General features: G+C 33.4%; 1 protein-coding gene and 3 pseudogenes across 1 annotated transcript; all 4 read left to right on the top strand.

The window, feature by feature from the left end:
- Positions 1 to 5912: 5912 nt before the first annotated feature.
- Positions 5913 to 6476, top strand: LOC111316952 (UV-B-induced protein At3g17800, chloroplastic pseudogene; annotated as a pseudogene).
- Positions 6477 to 8797: 2321 nt separating this feature from the next.
- Positions 8798 to 10635, top strand: LOC149516788 (aminoaldehyde dehydrogenase 2, peroxisomal pseudogene; annotated as a pseudogene).
- Positions 10636 to 14849: 4214 nt separating this feature from the next.
- On the top strand, positions 14850 to 15593 carry LOC149516787 (uncharacterized). The gene is made up of 2 exons (XM_089765215.1): positions 14850 to 15151; positions 15299 to 15593. Exons 1-2 carry the CDS (start codon positions 14850 to 14852, stop codon positions 15591 to 15593), a joined length of 597 nt encoding a protein of 198 aa, XP_089621341.1.
- Positions 15256 to 16179, top strand: LOC111316945 (UV-B-induced protein At3g17800, chloroplastic pseudogene; annotated as a pseudogene).
- Positions 16180 to 21376: the final 5197 nt, after the last annotated feature.

Genomic DNA, 21376 nt, shown 5'->3' with positions numbered 1-21376 from the left:
AAGAGTATCATTTAAAAAAAAAGTTACAGATATTAAGACACCTCTCAATCAGCTATTTGATGCTTTAAAAAAAGTTGACATGATATAACCAGTAAGTTCAAACTGTTATCATGGAACATATATAACAGACACTAGTTGTAAATGTCATAGTAAGGTAATAGGTCACTCTATCGAAACTTGTAAGCAGTTTCACCAAGAGATACAAAAGCTCTTAGATTCATACTAGATGGAGGTTTATGAAAAAAAAAAGACTTAGAGAGTGTTAAAGTATCCATGACTGATAAGCCTGTAAAACTATTTCTAAAATCGGTGATGAATTCACTATGGGAACAAGCCAAAGTTAGTTCTAGACAAACTCATTCTCTGACTGGTAACTTTTAAAGTTTTGACTCTCTTCCCATATAAGGATGATAAAGCTGTACCCTAGAAATATGGTTATGATACGGTAGTTTAGGAGTAAGAAGAGAATGTCTCTAAAATTGAGACCTTCAATATAATTGGTGTAAGAGGTATTACTTGAAGTGAAAGATGCTACACTCCAAAAATGTTGAAAAAGGCTAGAAGAGAGAAAGCTAAGGTAGAAGAAGAATGGAATAACCCTGAAGTGAAACCTGAAAAGGATCGTACGAAGCCAGTGTCAGAAAAAAAGGCTTCTGAATTTCTAAAATTGGTAAAACATAGTGAATATTCAGTTATTGAATAGTTAAACAAAATGCTAGCATGAATCTCATTATTATCACTGCTATTAAATTTGAAATCACATCGAAATACCTTGTTCAAAGTATTGAACCAGGCATATATGGCACATAATGTATCTGTTGAATATGTGAACCACTTGGCTGGAAATTTAGTCATGCCAAATTATATTTCATTTAGTGATGATGAGATTCCCTCACAAGAAAGATGAAGTACCAAGGCTTTACATATCACAGTCAAATGCGAAAGCCATATCATGGCTAAAGTTTTTATTGATAATGATTTTGCTATCAATGTTATGCCTATGTCAACTTTGGCAAGGCTACCTATTGACTACTCTCATATGAAAGATAGTCAAATGATAGTGTGAGCTTTTAATGAAACTATAAAGGAAGTCCTGAGAGATATCAAGATGCCCTTACAAATTAGGTCATGTACTTTTAATGTGAAATTTTAAGTAATGGATATCTCTTCGTCTTATAGTTGTTTATTAGAAAGGCCATGAATTCACATGTTAGGGGCTGTTCCTTTTACTTTTCACTAAAAAATTAAGTTCATTATAGAAGGTCAGTTAGTGGTAGTGTTTGGAGAAGAAGACATGCTAGTAACCTAACCTTTGAATGCCCCATATGTCGAAGCTATCGAGAAAGTGGAGGAATGTTCCTATCGATCTTTTAAACTGGTCAACTCTATAGGTGAAGGATTTAAAAATTAACCTTTTTCAAAGATAATGATGAGCGAAGTCATCAATAAGGGCTGGTATCCAAGAATAAGGCTGGACAAGAACTTATAAGGAATAAGAGAACCCCTAATAGTGGTAGACAATAGTGAAAGGCTAGGCCTAGGTTATGAAGTAGTAGAATGAAAGATCAAGAGAAGGCCAACAGGTAAAACAACAAGACTAATGATTATCCCACACTTGTATAAGACTTTCAAACTTGGAGGATTCATATACCAGATGCAGAAAAAGGTATGGAAAAAGCTTTCGCCGAATTAACCATCCATACTATTGAAGATGAAATGAGGCTTAAGCAAAAATGGTGGGTCTATTTTTGTTCGTCAGATTATGAGCTGAACAATTGGAGTACCATTGAAATGCCTTTGACCTTTGAAACTAATTCAATGTAATTGTACATCCTAATAGTTATTGCCCAAAGCATTGGGGTAATCTTTCTTGTTTGGGCCATTTATCTTTTATTATTCTAATAAAGATTAGGAAGGATAAATTTTAATTCATTTCTTCTTGTTCTTCATTATTGCCATTTTTCTCAAATATATCTTGCCAACATATCCCATTTCATTCAATTTTAGGTCCTTAAATGAACATGAAGATAATTATGATAACAATCAAGAGGTTAGTTTTGAAAATTCAATTAACACTGATGAACTTGACAATGAAGAGAATTTTGAGGAATATGTTATACCTCTGGACCTAATGAGATTGATTGAACAAGAAAATAAGCCAATTGGGCCTCATCAAGAGATAATTGACTTAGTGAATCTAAGAGATGAAGAGAATAAAAAAGAGGTCAGAATCGACACTTCACTTTTGTTGAAGGATAGGTAACATTTGGAAGATCTACTTCAAGAATTCATAGATATGTTTGCTTGGTTTTACTAGGATATGCTAGGGCTAAGTACGAAGATAGTGGAGCACAAACTACCCCTAAAGCCAGAATATAAGCCAGTCCAGTAAAAATTAAGGCGAATGAAGCTTGAAATGCTACTAAAAATCAAAGAAAAGGTGAAAAAGTAGTTTGATGCAGGCTTCTTATAAGTGGCTAAGTATCCAGAGTGGGTGGCCAATATAGTACCAATTCTTAAGAAAGATGAAAAGGTATGAATGTGTGTAGACTATCGTGATTTGAATAGAGCTAGCCCAAAGGATAGCTTTTTTTTTATCTCATATCGATACACTGATAGATAACACGGCTAAACATTCAATTTTCTCTTTTATGGATGGGTTCTCAGGGTATAATCAGATAAAAATGGCTACAGATGATATGAAAAAGGCTACTTTTATGACTATGTGGGGAAATTTTTATTACAAAATCATGCCTTTTAAGTTAAAGAATGCTGGGGTAACATACCAAAGGGCCATGGTGACGCTCTTTCATGACATGATGCATAAAAAGATTCAGGTGTACGTGGATGATATGATTACAAAATCTCATGAAAATAAAGATCATATCACCAACCTCAAAAAGTTATTTAAGAGATTGAGAAGATTTCAGCTTAAGTTAAACCTAGCCAAATGCACATTTGGGGTAAAGTCAGAGAAGTTACTAGGCTTTGTGGTCAGTGAAAAAAAATTGAAGTTGATCCAAACAAAATACGGGCCATTCAAAGTTTGTCACCTTCGAGTACACCAAAAGAAGTTTGAAGTTTTTTAGGAAGGTGAAACTACATTTCACGATTTATATCTTAGCTTACTTATAAATGTGATCTTATTTTTAAGCTTCTCCGTAAGAATAATCCTGGAGAATGGAACAAGGAATGCCAAGTGGCTTTTGATAAAATTAAGCAATACTTGTCAAGTTCTCCAGTGTTGGTGCCACCTATTTCAGAAAAACCCTTAATTTTATACCTGATAGTGTGTGAGAATTCAATGGGATGTGTGCTGGAGCAGTAAGATGAGTATGGTCAAAAAGTGAGAGCTATTTATTATATGAGTAAAAAATTCACTGAATATGAGTCCAAGTATTCTCCTTTGGAAAAAATGTGTTGTGCATTAGCTTAGACTGCTAAAAGACTCAGACAATATATGCTCTATCACACTACTTAGCTTATAGCCAAACTGGATCTAATCAAATACATCTTCGAAAAACCTTCTTTGTCTGAGAGAATTGCTAGGTGGCAAGTAATGCTCTTAGAATATGATATCATATATGTAAGCTAAAAGGTAGTAAATGAAAGTGCTATAGCTAAGTTTCTTGCAAATCATGCTACTGAAGAATATGAACTAATGAGATTGGAATTCCCCGATGAAGATCTAATAACTATTTTCCAATTAGAGAAAGGGAAGCATGAAGAAAAGTGTTGGAGGATGTATTTTGATAGAGCTACCAATGCCTTGGGACATAGAATTGGGGTAATTCTAATCTCTCCAGAAGAACAATACTATCCTGTAACAGCGAGGTTAAATTTTAATTGCACAAATAATATCGTTGAAGATGAGACATGTGTCATGAGTTTACAAGCTGCTATAGATAGAAGAGTGAAAGCATTAAAAGTGTTTGGAGATTTAGCTCTAGTTATATATCAATTGAAAGGAAAATGGGAGACGAGAGATTCAAAACTCATTCCATATCATAAGTATATTTTAGAGTTGATAAAATAATTTGAAGATATCCAGTTTGACCATTTACCTTTAGAAAAGAATCTGATTGTTGATGCCTTAGCTATTCTAGCTGTAATGATTCGAATTAATGATAATACTGACATTCAACCTATTAGGCTAGATATTAAGGATATGCTAGCTCATTAATCCAATATAAAAGAACAGAAAGATGGGAAGCCCTAGTATTATGATATCTTATAGTATATTAAGGATCAACAATACCCAGTTCAAGCAACAAATAATGATAAAAGGGTTATCCGAAGATTAGTTATGAGCTTTTTTCTGGATGAGGATTGTAGACACCCTATTTTGTCCGAGATTCTTTGTCAATTGAGATCAATCCAAGCTCAGTTGTAGGGATTTTTATTCATTTTTATTTTAGATTTTGTTATTTCATATTTATCATTTTTATTTTTATTTTATGATTTATTTTCTTTATTTTTTTTCTTTTGATTATCTGATTAATTAAAAAAAAGAAAGAAAAAAGCTGAAAGATTGAGATTAAGCTTGGTGATTGTGATGATTCTTATCTAGATGCTAATCTTTAGCATTGGATGACTAATTGGAATTGAATTGAAACTCTATCAGCATGGGTCTATATATCAATAATGAACATACAAGCTGAAGGGGGGAAAAAAAGATAGAAGAAAAATCTGATTAAAAGAAGAAGAGGAATCCGAATAGAAGAAGAAAAAAGAGAGTGAACAAAAAAAAAAGAAAGAGTCATAAAAAGACTTCGAACTCTAGCAGCAACTTAACCCAACGTCACCCTTCTCCATCATTGCCATCACTAGCCTTAGTCCCGTGGGATGCCATTGCTAAATTGAAAACCAGACCTCATATTACACCATCATTTTCGTTCAAGCCAAACTCCCACCATTGCTGCCAGAGCCACTATCTCCATTCATAACCATTTCCAGCAGTATCCAAAACTACTTTTCACCTAACCATAATTCCAGATTCGATAATAGAACCCAAGCAGTCAATAGCTAGCACTCGACAGTGGTGCAACGCCCACAGCTCTTAGCAGGCCAAGGCCGTATCAGTTACGTAACAATAAAAAACAAAAAATATAAACAAAGGTAAAATTGCCCTCCTCCTCGCCCGTGGGTTTCATAGTAATAGTTTCCAAGTCTCAAGTCTTCAAAGGCTGAAGATGGAAGCACCCATAGGCAGAGCCACTTTGATTGGATCTTTTATGTCCGTACATCAGCCTTCAACCTCTGTTACCAGATCAATTTTTTGGGCTGCCAATGGCTTTCATTTTCTACGTTTCGCCGTCGAACCATGCCTCCCTTGCCTGATTAAGCATTATTCTTCAGTCTCTTACTCAAAATCACGAAATAGAAGAATGGCTTTGGGGAGTAGGAGAAGCATAGTTGTTAAGGCATCATCATCACCAGACTCAACTGAACCCACTGTTCCAATTGCACCGCTTCAGATAAAGTCTCCAATTGGGCAGTTTTTGTCTCAAATCTTGATAAGCCATCCATATCTTGTGCCTGCAGCAGTTGAGCAGCAGCTTGAACAGCTTTAAACTGATCGCGATGTTGAGTAAAAAAAAGAAGAGCTGCTTGCTTCTGGAATGGATTTAGTATTGTATAAGAGAATTGCTGAGGTTAAGGCTAATGAGCGAAAAAGAGCTTTAGAAGAGATCCTCTATGCATTGGTTGTACAAAAGTTTATGGATGCCAATGTCTCTTTGGTGCCTGTAATAACTCCCTCTTCTACAGATCCTTTAGGTCAAGTGGATACGTGGCTAAGCCAAGAAGATGAGCTTGAGCAGCTTCACTCACCTGAGGCCTATGAAATGATCCAAAACCACTTAGCTCTCATTCTGGGAAATCAAGTGGGTAATTAAACATCTGTAGTACAGATAAGTAAACTCAGGGATGGGTAAGTCTATGCTGCATCAGTGATGTATGGATACTTCTTGAAGTGGGTTGACCAGCGATTTCAGCTTGAGAAGTCCATGAAAATCCTTTCAAATTCTTTAGATGGTGAAGAAAATAGTATTGAGCAAGCTATGGGGGAGGACATGAGACCTGCTGCTCTAGGGGACTTCTATCAAGCTGTTTCATCAGACGCTGAAGTTTTATCTTGGTCTGGTGGCATCAATCCTGAAGGTTTTGGTCATGGGATAAACCCCTCTCAGTTATGGACTTATGTGATGTCTTTTGATAGGGAGACATTTCAGAGACATGGTACAATTAGATCAAAAGAAGCTGTTAGCATTATTAAGAAGCACACAGAGGCCCTATTTGGAAGACCTGAGATTGTTATAACTCCACGGGGCGCTATTGACTCTTCCAAGCATGAGCTTATTAAAATTAGCTTTGTTGGTTTTAAGAGACTTGTTTTAGAGGCTATGACTTTTGGTTCTTTTTTATGGGATGTTGAAAGCTTCGTGGACTCAAGGTACCATTTTGTTATAAATTAGCTATGTTACATTACATCCCTGCCAAAGCAAACTTTGTAGTGGGAACTCAACTGACTAAACTATGGTTTAATTGAGTGTAAATTTGGTGATTGTTACTTAGCAATTGGCATTGGTTATTCTGTATATATTTCAATTTTTCTAAAAAAAAATAAATTTTGAAGAAAAGTTGAAAATATCAATTTTTCTTAAAAATAAATTTTAAAAAAAAGATTTTTGAGGAAAAGTTGAAAGCATCAATTTTTCTCGAAATTAAAAGTTTCAAAAAATATTTTTGGGGAAAAGTTGAAAGTATCAATTTTTCTTAAAAATAAATTTTCAAAAAAAGGTTTTTGAGGAAAAGTTGAAAGTATCAATTTTCTTCTAAAATAAAAGTTTCCAAAAAATATTTTTGGAAAAAAGTTAAAAGTATCAATTTTCCTTAAAAATAAATTTTAAAAAAAAGATTTTTGAGGAAAAGTTTAAAATATCAATTTTCCTCGAAATTAAAAGTTTCAAAAAATATTTTTGGGAAAAAGTTGAAAGTATCAATTTTCTTTAAAAATAAATTTTAAAAAAATAAATTTTTGAGGAAAAGTTGAAAGTATCAATTTTTCTCGAAATTAAAGTTTCAAAAGAATATTTTTGGGGAAAAGTTGAAAGTATCAATTTTCCCTACACAAAAACAATCATTCTTTTCTTTCTTTTTATTTTTTTAAATGTTAAATAATCCGACGATGGAGCCTCTGTAAGTGAAACAATAGTTTTTCTTATATACTCTTGAGGTGAGGGAATTTTCTCAATTTTTTGCTAAAAGTATTAGAGTCAATTGAGAATAATTTTTAATAATTAATTACTTAATAAATTTTTAAGGCTCATTGATAACACAAATTTAAGTTGGTACCATCTTTTGATGGGCGTTATGAGGGTGCTATAAACTTTCTCACACGTAACCAAACTCTCGAACCCTGTTCTGGTTAGTAGACTTGAACCTATTCTTTTAAGGACCCTTAAACTTAGGTGTTCCCTGAAAGGACAGATTCTTTAGGTGGCCAATCGTACCTAGGTAAAAAAGATTGGTGGCGACTCCCTAAAAGTCAATGTCTAGCGATAGATCTCCGGATCTAGACGTTATGACAGCTTGGTGACTCCACTGGGAACTTTGAGAGTCAGGCTAACAAATAATTTATGTTATCCAAAAGCTTAATAAAATTGAACCTTTTTGTATATATGTGTTACTATTCATTCATGTTTATTTACTTTGTTAATTATGTCATTCATGTGCATGTGCATAACATGAGCTCTATACCCGAGCTCCGTCCCTCTAGGAGGGAGTAAAATACCTATTGCTTTTGTGAGGTCTAATACCTCCGCAGTGGCTAGCGAAATACTCCCACTCAAATTGAACCTTTTTCGCTTGTAGCTTGTAATGGGTGAGGATTAGGGTGCCTTACTAGTCTGTGATGGACAAAGATGTAAGGAGCAATTTGGGAACCTTTAGACTTTGACCTTAAACCACATATAGTGAACCTTAAGAATGCCTAAACCTAGGATAGAGCCCTTTCTACCCAATGATAGATATATCCTGAAATTAAGACACAAAAAAGGTGTTTATCTAATCATTTTGATTGTGTAACTTTGTGCATCATTTTCATTATCATATGTAACATTATGCATCAGCATCACTTTCATTTCATCCATGAAACTAATATGTTGTTTGTCTGATTGTATACATCTGCATTACTTTCATGATCATGTTTTAACATAATCATTTGCATCCATTTCATATTAGATTTCATTCAGGAAAATATACATTTCATTCGTGCATCAAAGCATCATACATAAAGCATAGCCTAGCATTTTTAATCATAATTGTAGTACTAAAGGTTCAAGGATAGCTTCACCAAGCAACTCCACTCACCAATACAACACAAGAGCTCAAGCCAGGTAAATGGAACAAGAAAATTCCAATCATTTCGAGATATTAGAGAAAGCTCAATAAAAGTTAGAAGAAGAGTTGAATAAGATATTAGAGGCTTTGAACAAGCTAACTAAGGGGAAGGCAATAGAGGAGAATGCTAGCCTATAGGAGAAGGATGACCCATTGTGCCCTCTTGGTTTCGAGCCACATCAAGCCTAATTTGTACAAGGTCTACCACCACAGCGGTTCACCTATCCTGTAAGGTACACATATCTCAGAATACTATCAGCTTCAAATCAAGGACAATTTTTGTCTTTATTGAAAAAGTGATAGAACCAATATCAGTCCCTAATTTGGATGATTTAAAGAAAAGTTGAGGCCTAAGGGGAAGGAGACTTTAAAAGCCTTAAAAGTTGAATAGAAGATGAACATGTTAGAGAAAACACTGCAAGCAGTGGATAGAGTTAGTTTTTATAGCTCAGTTGATGCTGCTGGACCCTGTTTAGTTTCTGATGTGGCTATTCTTCCAAAATTCAAGGTGCTAAAGTTCAAGAAATACGATGGTACAAAGTGTCCAAAAATTCACATTACTATGTATTGTCGAAAAATGACTGCCCATGCCAATAATGAAAAGCTCTTGATGCATGCATTCTAAGACAACCTCACTGGCTCTACTGCTAGGTGGTATGTCTAGTTAGACAGGAATCGTATTGGTTCTTGGAGCAATATGGCTTATACTTTTATTAGTCGATACCGACATATAATAGACTTGGCCTCTAATCATCTTTCTTTATAGAATATGAATAAGAAAGTAATTGAATCATTCAAAGAATATGCCTAATGATGGAGGAATATTGCTTCTCAAGTGCAACCTCTTTTGATTGAAAAAGAGACCACCGTATTGTTTGTCAGTACTTTGACATCTCTCTATTATGAAGAGATGATAGGGAATGCCACAAAGAATTTCGCTGACATGGTGATCTCAGGCGAAATCATTGAGAATAGCAAGCTGAAAGGAAAAGAGACCAAGAAAACACCCAAGAAAAAAGAGACTAAAGCTCAAGTTGTAGGTTTTGACAGATAGTTTAAGGGATATCAACCTTATTTACCCTCAGATTACTCTCCATACTATCCTACTGTGAACAATGCTTCATCTTATCCATACCAACTAGCCCCCACAGCCACCTAATTCATCCATATACCAGCCCATTTTTATCCCCCAAGCTCTCATATACAACCTTAACAGTCAAACTCCTGCAAGACCCTAAATTCATCCTATTAGCCTGAAAAATGTTCACGAGAACAATGGACTATTCGAGAAAAACTTGTATTTGATCCAATCCTTATGACTTACATAGAGTTATACTGAGAGCTCTATAATAGCCACCTGATTGCCCTCAAGCCATGTGAACCCACTTAAACCACCTCATCCTAAGTGGTATGATCCTACAGCTCATTATGACTACCACTATAGAATTGGTGGCCATTGCACTGAAAATTACACTACTCTAAAGTATGAGGTGCAACAGTTAATCAAGGATAGAATGAGCTTTAGCTTCTGGCACTGTTCGTGCCAAGTATTTACGGATCATTGTTTCCAAGATAACAGAGAGAAAATTTGAATTAGCAAAGCTTGAGCAATTGATTTAAAAAAACTACTTGATGAAGTAACTTGGGACATTGATGATGTTGCTGGATGTTTTGAGTACTATACATACCTTGCTGAAGGTTTAGATGCAAAGTAAAAGATTGTGCTGCAATACTAAAGCCTTCCGGGTTAGTACCTATCACCTGTTTGAAGTTGGCTAACGTATGTAGGAAGGTTGGTTTTCCTTCAGATGTCTTGAATATTCTGACTGGATTAGGCTTGAAAGTTGTGATTCCTTTGGCATATCATCTCAATGTTGACAAGATTACTGTTACCAGAAGCAATACAACAGGGAGCATGATAATGAAAGCAGTCACTCAAATGGTCAAGCCTATATCTTTAGAACTCAGCAGGAAAAGCCCAATCATTTTGTTTGATGATCAAGAATATGAAGAGTCACAATGAATCAATGGGGCAAGATAAAAATCCTTCACCTGGTTTCCCAGGGGCATAATTTTAAAGAGGATGTTAAAACTGGTTGAATGCCACTTGTCATTCTAAAAGTTCTTTTAAAGTAATGTTAGGATTTCTTTTCTGCAATATGATTTCACTTGTTATCATCTTAATAAGGGTAAGTTAATGCATTTCATTACATTTTCTCTTTCACTCAACCATTATTCCATGTCCTGTTACTTTTCATAACTTTACATTCCTATTCTCAAATTTCGAATGATGAATATTTAGATAATGGTAACAATAATTCTGAGATTTAATTTTAAGAACTCATCCACATTAATATGAGGAGATGATTTGAGCAAAAAAAAAAAAAAGGTAAGCCATTACCAGAGGTGAAAGATATATGTTTTGAAGATATGTAATCTTTTATACAAGACCATGAGCTTTGTTTAATAGATGATGTTCAAGAAAAGTATTTACAATTGAGATGAAAAATGGTCATCTTTCTTTTACCATTCGAAAAACCATTTATTGCTACCCCTTTGAGCCTATCATGATTTTTTTTCCTGAAGAACCCCAACCAAGGATCACCCTTTACACTAGAGGGCAGTTTTTAAAAAAAAAAGAAAAAAAAAACCACAAAAGGTCTCAAAGATGAAAATAGAAAGAAAAGCAAAAGAAAAATAAATGCCACACATGATTTGGGGTAAAATAATGAGAATCCTTTGTGTGAGGAAAGAAAAAAATAGTGAAATGATGTGGGGGCAAAATGCCAAGTTGTATCAAATGATCCTTTGGTTTTGAACCTTTTTAATACATGTTTTAAGCCTATTATATCCATTTTTTTATGACCCTTCACCTTGGCCTACATTACAACCTTGAAAAGTCCATTTGGATCAAGTGTGAATACTCAACTTGAATGATCATATGTTAAGCGAAGGTATGCTCATGATGAAGCAATGGAATCGTGTTACATTGCTCTAAAGTTTGATCTATGAAAGATATCAACAATGGATGAAAAATGAGAAAAAAAAAGATGATTAAAAAAAGAAAAAAAAAGAAAAAAAGAAAGAAAGAAGAAAAAAAAGGAGAAAATGAACAAAAAATATTCAAATTGAAAACCTTAAAGGGTGATTTTGGTAGAAAAATATCCAAGTCAAATGGTTCACATGGATGAAAGATCAAAGACATCTGAAGACCCCTCAAAGACTGGGGCAAAGTTCGCCAAGTTCAAAACGACTCCAACAATAAATGGAATGAGTTTTTGAAAAAGAATCTTAGATTAATATTGAGAATTGTCTGAATCTTCATCGTTTGGACATACCATTCATCCCTATGACATGTATCCAATTTATTTCTTTTCCCATTTATTTTGTACCAAAATAGTTCTTCATTGATTATCTTTACCATAATTCACTTTGTGTTCTCTTATTGTTCACCCCTAGAATGAATTGAGAAAATGCTTGATTGCATTGTATTTATTTAAAATGATAATGAATGAATGAATATGTGTTTAAAAGAGTCTTGCATTCATTTGAAAAGAAATCTAAGATGATGGTGGTAACAAAATAAAGAAATGGTAAAAACCTAAAAGAGATGATTTAGAAGGATATATGATGTGACCAAATGGAAAATATGATGGGGCAAATCTTGAAAAATGGTATAACCAAGTGATGAGTACAAGGATGAATTGGTCGATATGATTTGCAAGTTATGATTGAATGATGAGAACAATCAGTGGACAAAGTTTGTTTTGGAATGGTTAATGCTGAGACACCTATGAGTAATGACCCAGTGATGGTGGATGAAACTTGTTTTGAAATTTGTTAGTGTTGAAAAGTTCATTAAATGATGGTCAAGCGATGATCGATTGATGAAGCTTATTCCAAAGTATTGAGAAACTGAACAAGGGAGAATGTGAGATGGTAGGGTCTTAAGGATCATATTCCATAATTATTTAAGATTTCATGACATTATTGACATTCGCATGCATCATGGTAGCATTGTCGCTTGAATAGTACATGCACATAATTTGATGAATTAAACTTTGTTTGGACATGTATGGCACTATGAGGATATAGGTTACCGCGTTTGTATCATTAAGAAGGCATTTGCAACTTTGGTCATAACATTCATTCATGCAAATTGTTGAGTCACTTGAAAAAGAAATTATGAATATTTTGATGAGAATTTTTGAGAACTCAAATGAGAATCTTTGAGTTTCAAAATAAAAATCTTTGAGGAGTGAAACCCTAAAGTTCGTCAAATGTGAATCTTCGAACAAATGAAAGGTTTTGAACTTTTGGATGTGAATCTTCGAAATACAAAGCTTCAACCTTTTGGATATGAATTTCTAATGTTTTAAATGAGAACCTTTGAACTTAGATGTGGAACTCTAAGTTTATTGCATGTGAGCATTTGAACTCAAATGAGAAGCTTTGAATTTTTGGATGTGAATCTCCAAAATTCAAATGAAAAGCTTTAGATTTTTGGATATGAATTCCAAGTTTGCCAAATGAAAATCTTTGAAAAAAAAAACCTTGGACTTTTGGATGTGAATCTCCAAAATTCAAATGAGGAACTTTCATGCGAGTCTTGCAAATTGCAAATGCAAATCTTGAGATCTTGCAAATTTGAATGAAACTAAAATTTTGAGAATCAAATTTCAGTAAATTATTATGAAGTTGGAAGGTTCTTACGAATCTAAACCTATGAATGTGAACTCAAATTGTGAATCCTTCAGTTCCCATTGCAAAAATTCTTCAATCACGATCTATAACTCCTTTGGACATGATTGTCAAGGAGCCATTTATTTTCCAAAGTTCCGTTACCTCTATTTAGAGGAGCAATTTATTTTTCAAAGTCGTGGTGCCTCTGTTTAGAGGAGCAATTTACTTTTCAAAATCGTGGTGCTTCTGTTTAGAAGAGTAATTTATTTTTCAAAGTCGTGGTGCCTCTATTTAAAGGAGCAATTTACTTTTCAAAAGTCGTGGTGCCTCTGTTTAGAGGAGCAATTTACTTTCCAAAGTCGTGGTGCCTCTGTTTAGAGGAGCAATTTAATTTCCAAAGTCGTGGTGCCTCTGTTTAGAGGAGCAATTTACTTTTCAAAGTCGTGGTGCCTCTGTTTAAAGGAGCAATTTAATTTTCAAAGTCACGGTGCCTCTGTTTAGAGGAGCAATTTACTTTCCAAAGTCGTTGAGCCTCTGTTTAGAGGAGCTTTAAAAAAAAACAAAAAAAAAAAACAAGAAAAAAAATAAAAAAATTACCTCTATTTAAGAGAGCTTTGTTTATGTTTCTCAAAATCGTTAAGCCTCTGTTTAGAGGAGCTTTGATCAATTTTTTTTTAAAAAAAAAAAGAGCAAGAAAAAAAAAAGTTGAGCCTCTGTTTAGAGGAGCTTTCTTTCTCAAAGTCATTGAGCCTCTACTTAGAGGAGCTTTGATCAAAATTAAAAAAAAAAAAAAAAACAAAACAAAACAAAATAGGCAAAAAAAAAATCTGGTTGAGTCTTGAATGGGTGTCTACGTCTTTGCACAATTTCTGTTTCATAGAAAATGTGCAAAGAGGGGCAGCTGTAGACACCCCATTTTGTCCGGGATTCTTTGTCAATTGAGATCAATCCAAGCTCAGTTGCAGGGATTTTTATTCATTTTTATTTTAGATTTTGTTATTTCATATTTATCATTTTTATTTTTATTTTATGATTTATTTTCTTTATTTATTTTCTTTTGATTATCTGATTAATTAAAAAAAAAAGAAAAAAAGCTGAAAAATTAAGATTAAGCTTAGTGATTGTGATGATTGTTATCTAGATGCTAATATTTAGCATTGGATGACTAATTGAAATTGAATTGAAACTCTATCAACATGGGTCTATATATCAACAATGAATATACAAGCTGAAGGGGAGAGAAAAAGATAGAAGAAGAATCTGATTAGAAGAGGGAGAGGAATCCGAATAGGAGAAGAAAAAAGAGAGTGAACAAAAAAAAAAAGAAAGAGTCATAAAAAGACTCCAGACTCTAGCAGCAACTTAACCCAACGTCACCTTTCTCCATCATTGCCATCACTGGCCTTAGTCCCGTGGGATGCCATTGCTAAATTGAAAACCAAACCTCATATTACACCACTATTTTTGTTTAAGCCAAACTCCCACCACTGCTGCCAGAGCCACTATCTCCATTCATAACCATTTCCAGCAGTATCCAAAACTACTTTTCACCTAACCACAATTTCATATTTGGTAATAGAACCCAAGCAGTCAATAGCTAGCACTCGGCAGCGGTGCAACGCCCACAGCTCTCGGCAGGCTAAGGCCGTATCAGTTGCATAACAATAAGAAACAAAAAATATAAACAAAGGCAAAATTACCCCTCTCTTCGCCTGTGGGTCTCATAGAATAGTTCCCAAGTCTCAAGTCTTCAAAGGCTGAAGATGGAAGCACCCACAGGCAGAACCACTTTGATTGGATCTTCTATGTCTGTACATCGGCCTTCAACCTCTATTACCATATTGGTTTTTTGGGCTACCAATGGCTTTCATTTTCTACGTTTCGCTATCGAACCACGCCTCCCTTTCTCGATTAAGCATTATTTTTCAGTCTCTTACTCAAAATCACAGAAAAGGAGAATGGCTTTGGGGAGTAGGAGAAGCATAGTTGTTAAGGCATCATCATCACCAGACTCAGCTGAACCCACTACTCTAATTGCACCACTTCAGATGGAGTCTCTAATTGGGTAGTTTTTGTCTCAAATCTTGATAAGCCATCCATATCTTATGCCTGCAGCAGTTGAACAGTAGCTTGAACAGCTTCAAACTGATTGTGATGCTGAGCAGAAAAGAGAAGAGCTGCTTGCTTCTGGAATGGATTTAGTATGTTATAGGAGAATTGCTGAGGTTAAGGCTAATGAGCAAAAAAAGGCTTTAAAAGAGATCCTTTATGCATTGGTTGTACAAAAGTTTATGGATGCCAATGTCTCTTTGGTGCTTGCAATAACTCCCTCTTTTACAGATCTTTCAGGTCAAGTGGATACATGGCCAAGCCAAAAAGATGAGCTTGGGCAGCTTCCCTCACCTGAAGCCTATGAAATGATCCAAAACCACTTAGCTCTCATTCTAGGAAATCGAGTGGGTGATTCAACATCTATAGTACAGATAAAGTCTATGCTACATCAGTGATGTATGGATACTTCCTGAAGCAGGTTGACCAGCGATTTCAGCTTGAGAAGTCTATGAAAATCCTTCCAAATTCTTTAGATAGTGAAGGAAGTAGTATTGAGCAAGCTATGGGGAAAGACATGAGACCTGCTGTTCTAAGGGACTCCTATCAAGCTGTTTCATCAGACCTTGAAGTCTCATCTTGGTTTGGTGGCATTAATCTTGAAGGTTTTGGTCATGGGATAAACCTCTCTCGGTTACGGACTTATGTGATGTCTTTTGATGGGAAGACATTTCAGAGACATGCTACAATTAGATCAAAAGAAGCTGTTAGCATTATTAAGAAGCACACAGAGGCCCTATTTGGAAGACCTGAGATTGTTATAACTCCACGGGACACTGTTGATTTTTCTAAGCATGAGCTTATTAAAATTAGCTTTGTTGGTTTGAAGAGACTTGCTTTGGAGGTTGTGACTTTTGGTTCTTTTCTATGGGATGTTGAAAGCTTCGTGGACTCAAGGTACCATTTTGTTATAAATTAGCTATGTTAAATTACATCCCTGCCAAAGCAAACTTAGTAATGGGAACTCAACTGACTAAACTATGGTTTAATTGAGTGTAAATTTGGTGATTGTTACTTAGCAATTGACATTTGTTATTCTGTATATATTTCAGTTTTTCTAAAAAAAAAAAAAAAATTTCAAAAAAAAAAATTTTTGAGGAAAAGTTGAAAATATCAATTTTTCTTAAAAATAAATTTTTTAAAAAAAGATTTTTGAGGAAAAGTTGAAAGTATTAATTTTTCTCGAAATTAAAAGTTTCAAAAAATATTTTTGGAGAAAAGTTGAAAGTATCAATTTTCCTCGAAAATAAAAGTTTCCAAAAAATATTTTTGGAGAAAAGTTGAAAGTATCAATTTTCTTTAAAAATAAATTTTAAAAAAAAGATTTTTGAGGAAAAGTTAAAAATATCAATTTTCCTCGAAATTAAAAGTTTCAAAAAATATTTTTGGGGAAAAGTTGAAAGTATCAATTTTCCTTAAAAATAAATTTTAAAAAAATAAATTTTTGAGGAAAAGTTGAAAGTATCAATTTTCCTCGAAATTAAAGTTTCAAAAGAATATTTTTGGGGAAAAGTTAAAAGTATCAATTTTTCCTGCACAAAAACAATCATTCTTTTCTTTCTTTTTATTTTTTTTAAATGTTAATTAATCCGACGATGGAACCTCTGCAAGTGAAACAATAGTTTTTCTTGCATACTCCTGAGGTGAGGGAATTTTTTCAATTTTCTGCTAAAAGTATTAGAGTCAATTGAGAATAATTTTCAATAATTAATTACTTGGTAAATTTTTAAGGCTCATTGGATAACACCAATTTAAGCTGGTACCATTTTTTTATGGGCATTGTGAGGGTACTATAACCTTTCTCACACGTAATCGAACTTTCGAAGCTTGTTTTGGTTAGTAAACCTAAACCTATTCTTTTAGGGACCCTTAAACTTAGGTGTTCCCTAAAAAGACAGATTCTTTAGGTGACCAATCACACCTAGATAAAAAAATTGGTGGTGACTCCCTAAAAGTCAATATCTAGCGATAGATCTCCGGATCTAGACATTATGACAAGGATGTTCTGTACAAAAAAAGCCATGATCAAGTATTGTTGAGATGTGTAAGTAAGGCTGAAGCAAGGAAAATCATTGAAGAGGTACATGATGGAATATGTGAAGCACATGCCAGTGGACATATGATGACGAGACAGATCATGAGAGTAATATACTATTGGTTAACAATGGAGAGTGATTGCATTGACTATGCTCATAAATGCCATAAATGCCAGATATATGCTGATAAAATCCATGCTCTGCTATCTGTTTTACATGTTTTGGCACCACCTTGGCCATTCTCAATGTGGGGCATGGATATCATTGGTCCTATCACCCCAAAGGCTTCTAATGGGCATATGTTTATTTTTGTGATGATAGACTACTTCACAAAATGGGTGAAAGTAGCATCATTTAGGAGTGTGACACGGTCTGTGGTCTGTAAGTTCATAAAAAGAGAAATCATTTACAAATATAAACTTTCATAGAGAATCATTTTAGATAATGCCAAGAGTCTGAATAGCAAAATAATGTAGAAAATATGTGCCCAATATAGGATCAAGCATTACAATTCAGCACCATACCATCCAAAAATGAATGAGGTAGTTAAGGCGACAAACAAGAATATAAAAAGAATTCTTAAGAAGATGATCGAGACCTATAAAGATTGGTATGAGAAGTTGCCATTCGCACTACATGCATATCGAACGTCAGTGCACATGTCTATTGGGACAACTCTATTTTCTTTGATTTATGAGATGAAAGCTGTACTACCAGTAAAGATAAAAATCCCATCTTTGAGGGTTTTGAAGGAAGTTGAACTAAAAGGGGCTAAATGGATTCGAAAGCGTTATGAGTAGTTGAATCTCATTGAGGAAAAGAGATTGACAGCGTTATGCCATAGTCAGCTATATCAAAGAAGAATGATGAAGGCCCATGATAAAAAAGTTTAACTTCGTTACTTTCGAGAAGACGAGTTGGTTTTAAAAAAAATTCTTTCAAATCAACACAATAATAGAAAAAAATGGACTCTAAATTAAGAAGGACCATATATGGTGAAACTAGCTTTCTCAGGTGAAGCGTTGATACTGGCTGAGATGGATGGAAATGATTTATCCTATCCTATAAATTCTGATGCTGTGAAGAAGTATTATGCTTACAAAAAAAGAAATAAATGAAATAAAAAAATGAAAAGAAAAAAAAAAGAAAAAAGGAATGAAAAAGAAAAACTCAAGGCAAAAATCCTATAAGGACGGTTTGAGTCATAGGGGGTTTATCTAAGTTGAAAACCTGAAAAGGCAACTTAGATAAAGAGAATACAACATCAAATTTAAAAATTCATTGGCATGGAGGCTAGCAAATTCGGAGGAGCTCTAAGTTGTTAAGTGCATCAGATGATTGGGTTTTCAGAAGAACCTTGAGATGTGTTATCATGATTATCCGATTGTTCATTTTTGGGCATTGTCTCCCTATGCCTATTTTTGTAATTCTTTTTTGGCTAAAGTTTACTAACATTTTTGCTAATAAAAGACATTCTATTTCACTCTTTGTGTGCCTCTTTTGTTGACTATTTCCTAACCATTCTTATTCTTTTCTTCTTAATACCTTACAATGGAAGAAATGTGTAAATGCATTTTTACTTTTTGAGTTTGAAATAATGATTGATAAATGAATAATGGCATGAAAGATTTTTACATTATATTGAAGAAGTCAAGAGTGATAAAGGCAAATTTAAGATGTTCAGTTCTTGATAAGGACATTGAATTTGGAAAGAGATTGTCTGTAAAAAGGATACGAGAATTAAATGAAAGAGATGATTAAGAGTTACGCTGACTTGGTCTTTAAAGAACAAAGGGTTTAAGGCATAAAAAAAGAGCTCGAAAAATTTGAGTACCATAATAGAATAAGAATTAATTAGCCAGTATTTGCATAGCATGTATTGAATTTTGCATCGCATGTATTGAATTTTGCATAGCATATACTACATTCAAGAAAGTATAGTGCATAAATTCAAGAAGCATGGGTATTCTAAGATCCCACATAAAGAAGACAGATGTAAAGACTTTTTGATTTTTTAATTCTCATTCGATAAAAAAGCTTGTGAGATAAGTCTCTAATCCTTGGAAAAAGATATCTCTTGGCATCAGATCGATTTGTAAGACCTTTGGGCATAATCTCCTGAAATTCCTTCAAACATGATCTTTAACTCTTTTGGACATGATTGTAAAGGAGCAATTTATTTTTTGAAAGTTGTTGAGCCTCTGTTTAGAAGAGCTTTCTTTGTTTATTTTACTAAAAGTCGTTGAGCCTCTATTTAAAGGAGCTTTATTTATTTTCAAAATCGTTGAGCCTCTGTTCAGAGGAGCTTTGTTTATTTTACTAAAAGTCGTTGCGCCTCTAATTAGAGGAGCTTTATTTATTTTTCAAAATCGTTGAGCCTCTGTTTAGATGAGCTTTGTTTATTTTACTAAAAGTCGTTGAGCCTTTAATTAGAGGAGCTTTAGTTATTTTCCAAAGTTGTTAGCCTCTTATTAGAGGAGCTTTGTTTATTTTTTCAAAGTCGTTGAGCCTTTGTTTAGAGGAACTTAATCAAAATTTCAACAAAAAAAATAAGAAAATAAAAAAAGAGTTGAGTGGAGCCTTGAATGGGTGTTTACGTCTTTGTACAATTCCTGTTTCATAGAAAATGTACAAATAGGGGCAGCTATAGACACCCAATTTGATCCAGGCCCAGATCAATTAAGCCGGATCCAAATGGGTAAGCATATTTGCATTTTTATTTTTATTTATTTATTTATTTATAAATGTATTTTTTAATATATATTTTTTATTATTATTTATCAATTAATATATTTATTTATTAGTATATATATATTTCTATTATTATTATTATTATTATTTTTTACTTCATCTTTTTCTTGATGGATTTTCGGCTGAGATTATCATAAAAAAAATTGGAGTGTATTTTACTGTGAATTTGGGGACTGGCAGAGGTGAGATTGGATTCAAAGATTAAATCCAAATCTCAGAGAAAATTAAGATTGATCAAAAACTCTTCTGATCAATTTTTATAAATAAGTGTTGAAACAGAACCCACAAGACACGAAAAAACACAACAGAGAGAGGAAATAGAAGCAAGATTGTGTTTAGATTTTTTTTAAAAAAAAATTTAAAATTTTTTAGAGTTTTTTTTGGAAAATTTTTGGAAAATTTTCAGAATCTGATGAAATTTTTTTACGACCTTTGAATTTTTTGATGAGTTTTTCAGTCAATTTTGAAGTTTTTGGCATCTTTTTTCATATTTCGATAAAACATTCAACTAAAATCTGGGATTGTTTAGAGATAAGGAGGAGAAAATAAGGTAAAAAAGAGGAAAGAGAAGGGAAATCTAAAGAAAAATTGAGTTTCAACCTTATATACCATCCTCAAAATGACGTCGTCTTTACATTAGTAAATCCATAGGATTCGTGCATTTTGTCAAGATCCGACCCGACCCGTAGTGCACCTTATCTAGCGACCCGTTTCTTCGCTTGGGTTCAAGTCGAGCCGAGCCGAGCCGAGCCATTTTTCTATCGAGCCATGCATCCGAGCTGTCGTTTCTTCCTGGAGCCATTCCAAAAGTTTTTTTTCTCATTTTTTATTATTATTATTATTATTATTTCTTTTTATTATTATTATTATTATTATTATTATTATTTATTGATTAGATTAGAATAATTTGGTATTTTTTATTTTATTTTTATTTTTATTTTATTTTATTTTTTAAAATGATTTTCTTAAAATAAAATTCTAAAAAAATATATTTTTGAGGAAAAGTTGAAAATATTAATTTTCCTTGAAAATAAGTTTTCTAAAAAATATTTTCGAGAAAAAGTTGAAAGTATCAATTTTTCTTGAAAATAATTTTCTAAAAAATATTTTTGAGGAAAAGGTAAAAGTATCAATTTTCCTTGAAAATAAAATCTAAAAAAAAATATTTTTGAGGAAAAGTTGAAAGTATCAATTTTTCTCGAAATTAAAGTTTCAGAAAAACATTTTGGGAAAAAGTTGGAAGTACAAATTTTCCTTAAAAAAATGTTTTAAGAAAAAGTTAAAAATATCAATTTTTCTTGTACATAAGCAATTAGTTTTTGAAGAGAAAATGATTTATATCTAAAGCTGAATCATTATTCTTTTTTTTTTTCATTTTATTTCTTTTCCTTTTT

The sequence above is a fragment of the Durio zibethinus genome, chromosome 9, assembly GCF_047325235.1.
Source record: "Durio zibethinus cultivar Kanyao isolate XHJ-2024 chromosome 9, ASM4732523v1, whole genome shotgun sequence".
In the NCBI taxonomy this organism is placed as follows: Eukaryota; Viridiplantae; Streptophyta; class Magnoliopsida; order Malvales; family Malvaceae; genus Durio; species Durio zibethinus.
The sequence above is the reverse complement of the archived record's forward strand: the minus strand, read 5'-3'. Positions and strand labels throughout refer to the sequence as shown.

Excerpts from the sequence above, each read along its gene's own strand:
- LOC149516787 (XM_089765215.1), top strand. The coding sequence starts at position 14,850 with ATGGAAGCACCCACAGGCAGAACCACTTTGATTGGATCTTCTATGTCT. Across the intron at positions 15,152-15,298 it reads CAGATGGAGTCTCTAATTGG|GAGAATTGCTGAGGTTAAGG; the intron begins GTAGTTTTTGTC and ends AGTATGTTATAG.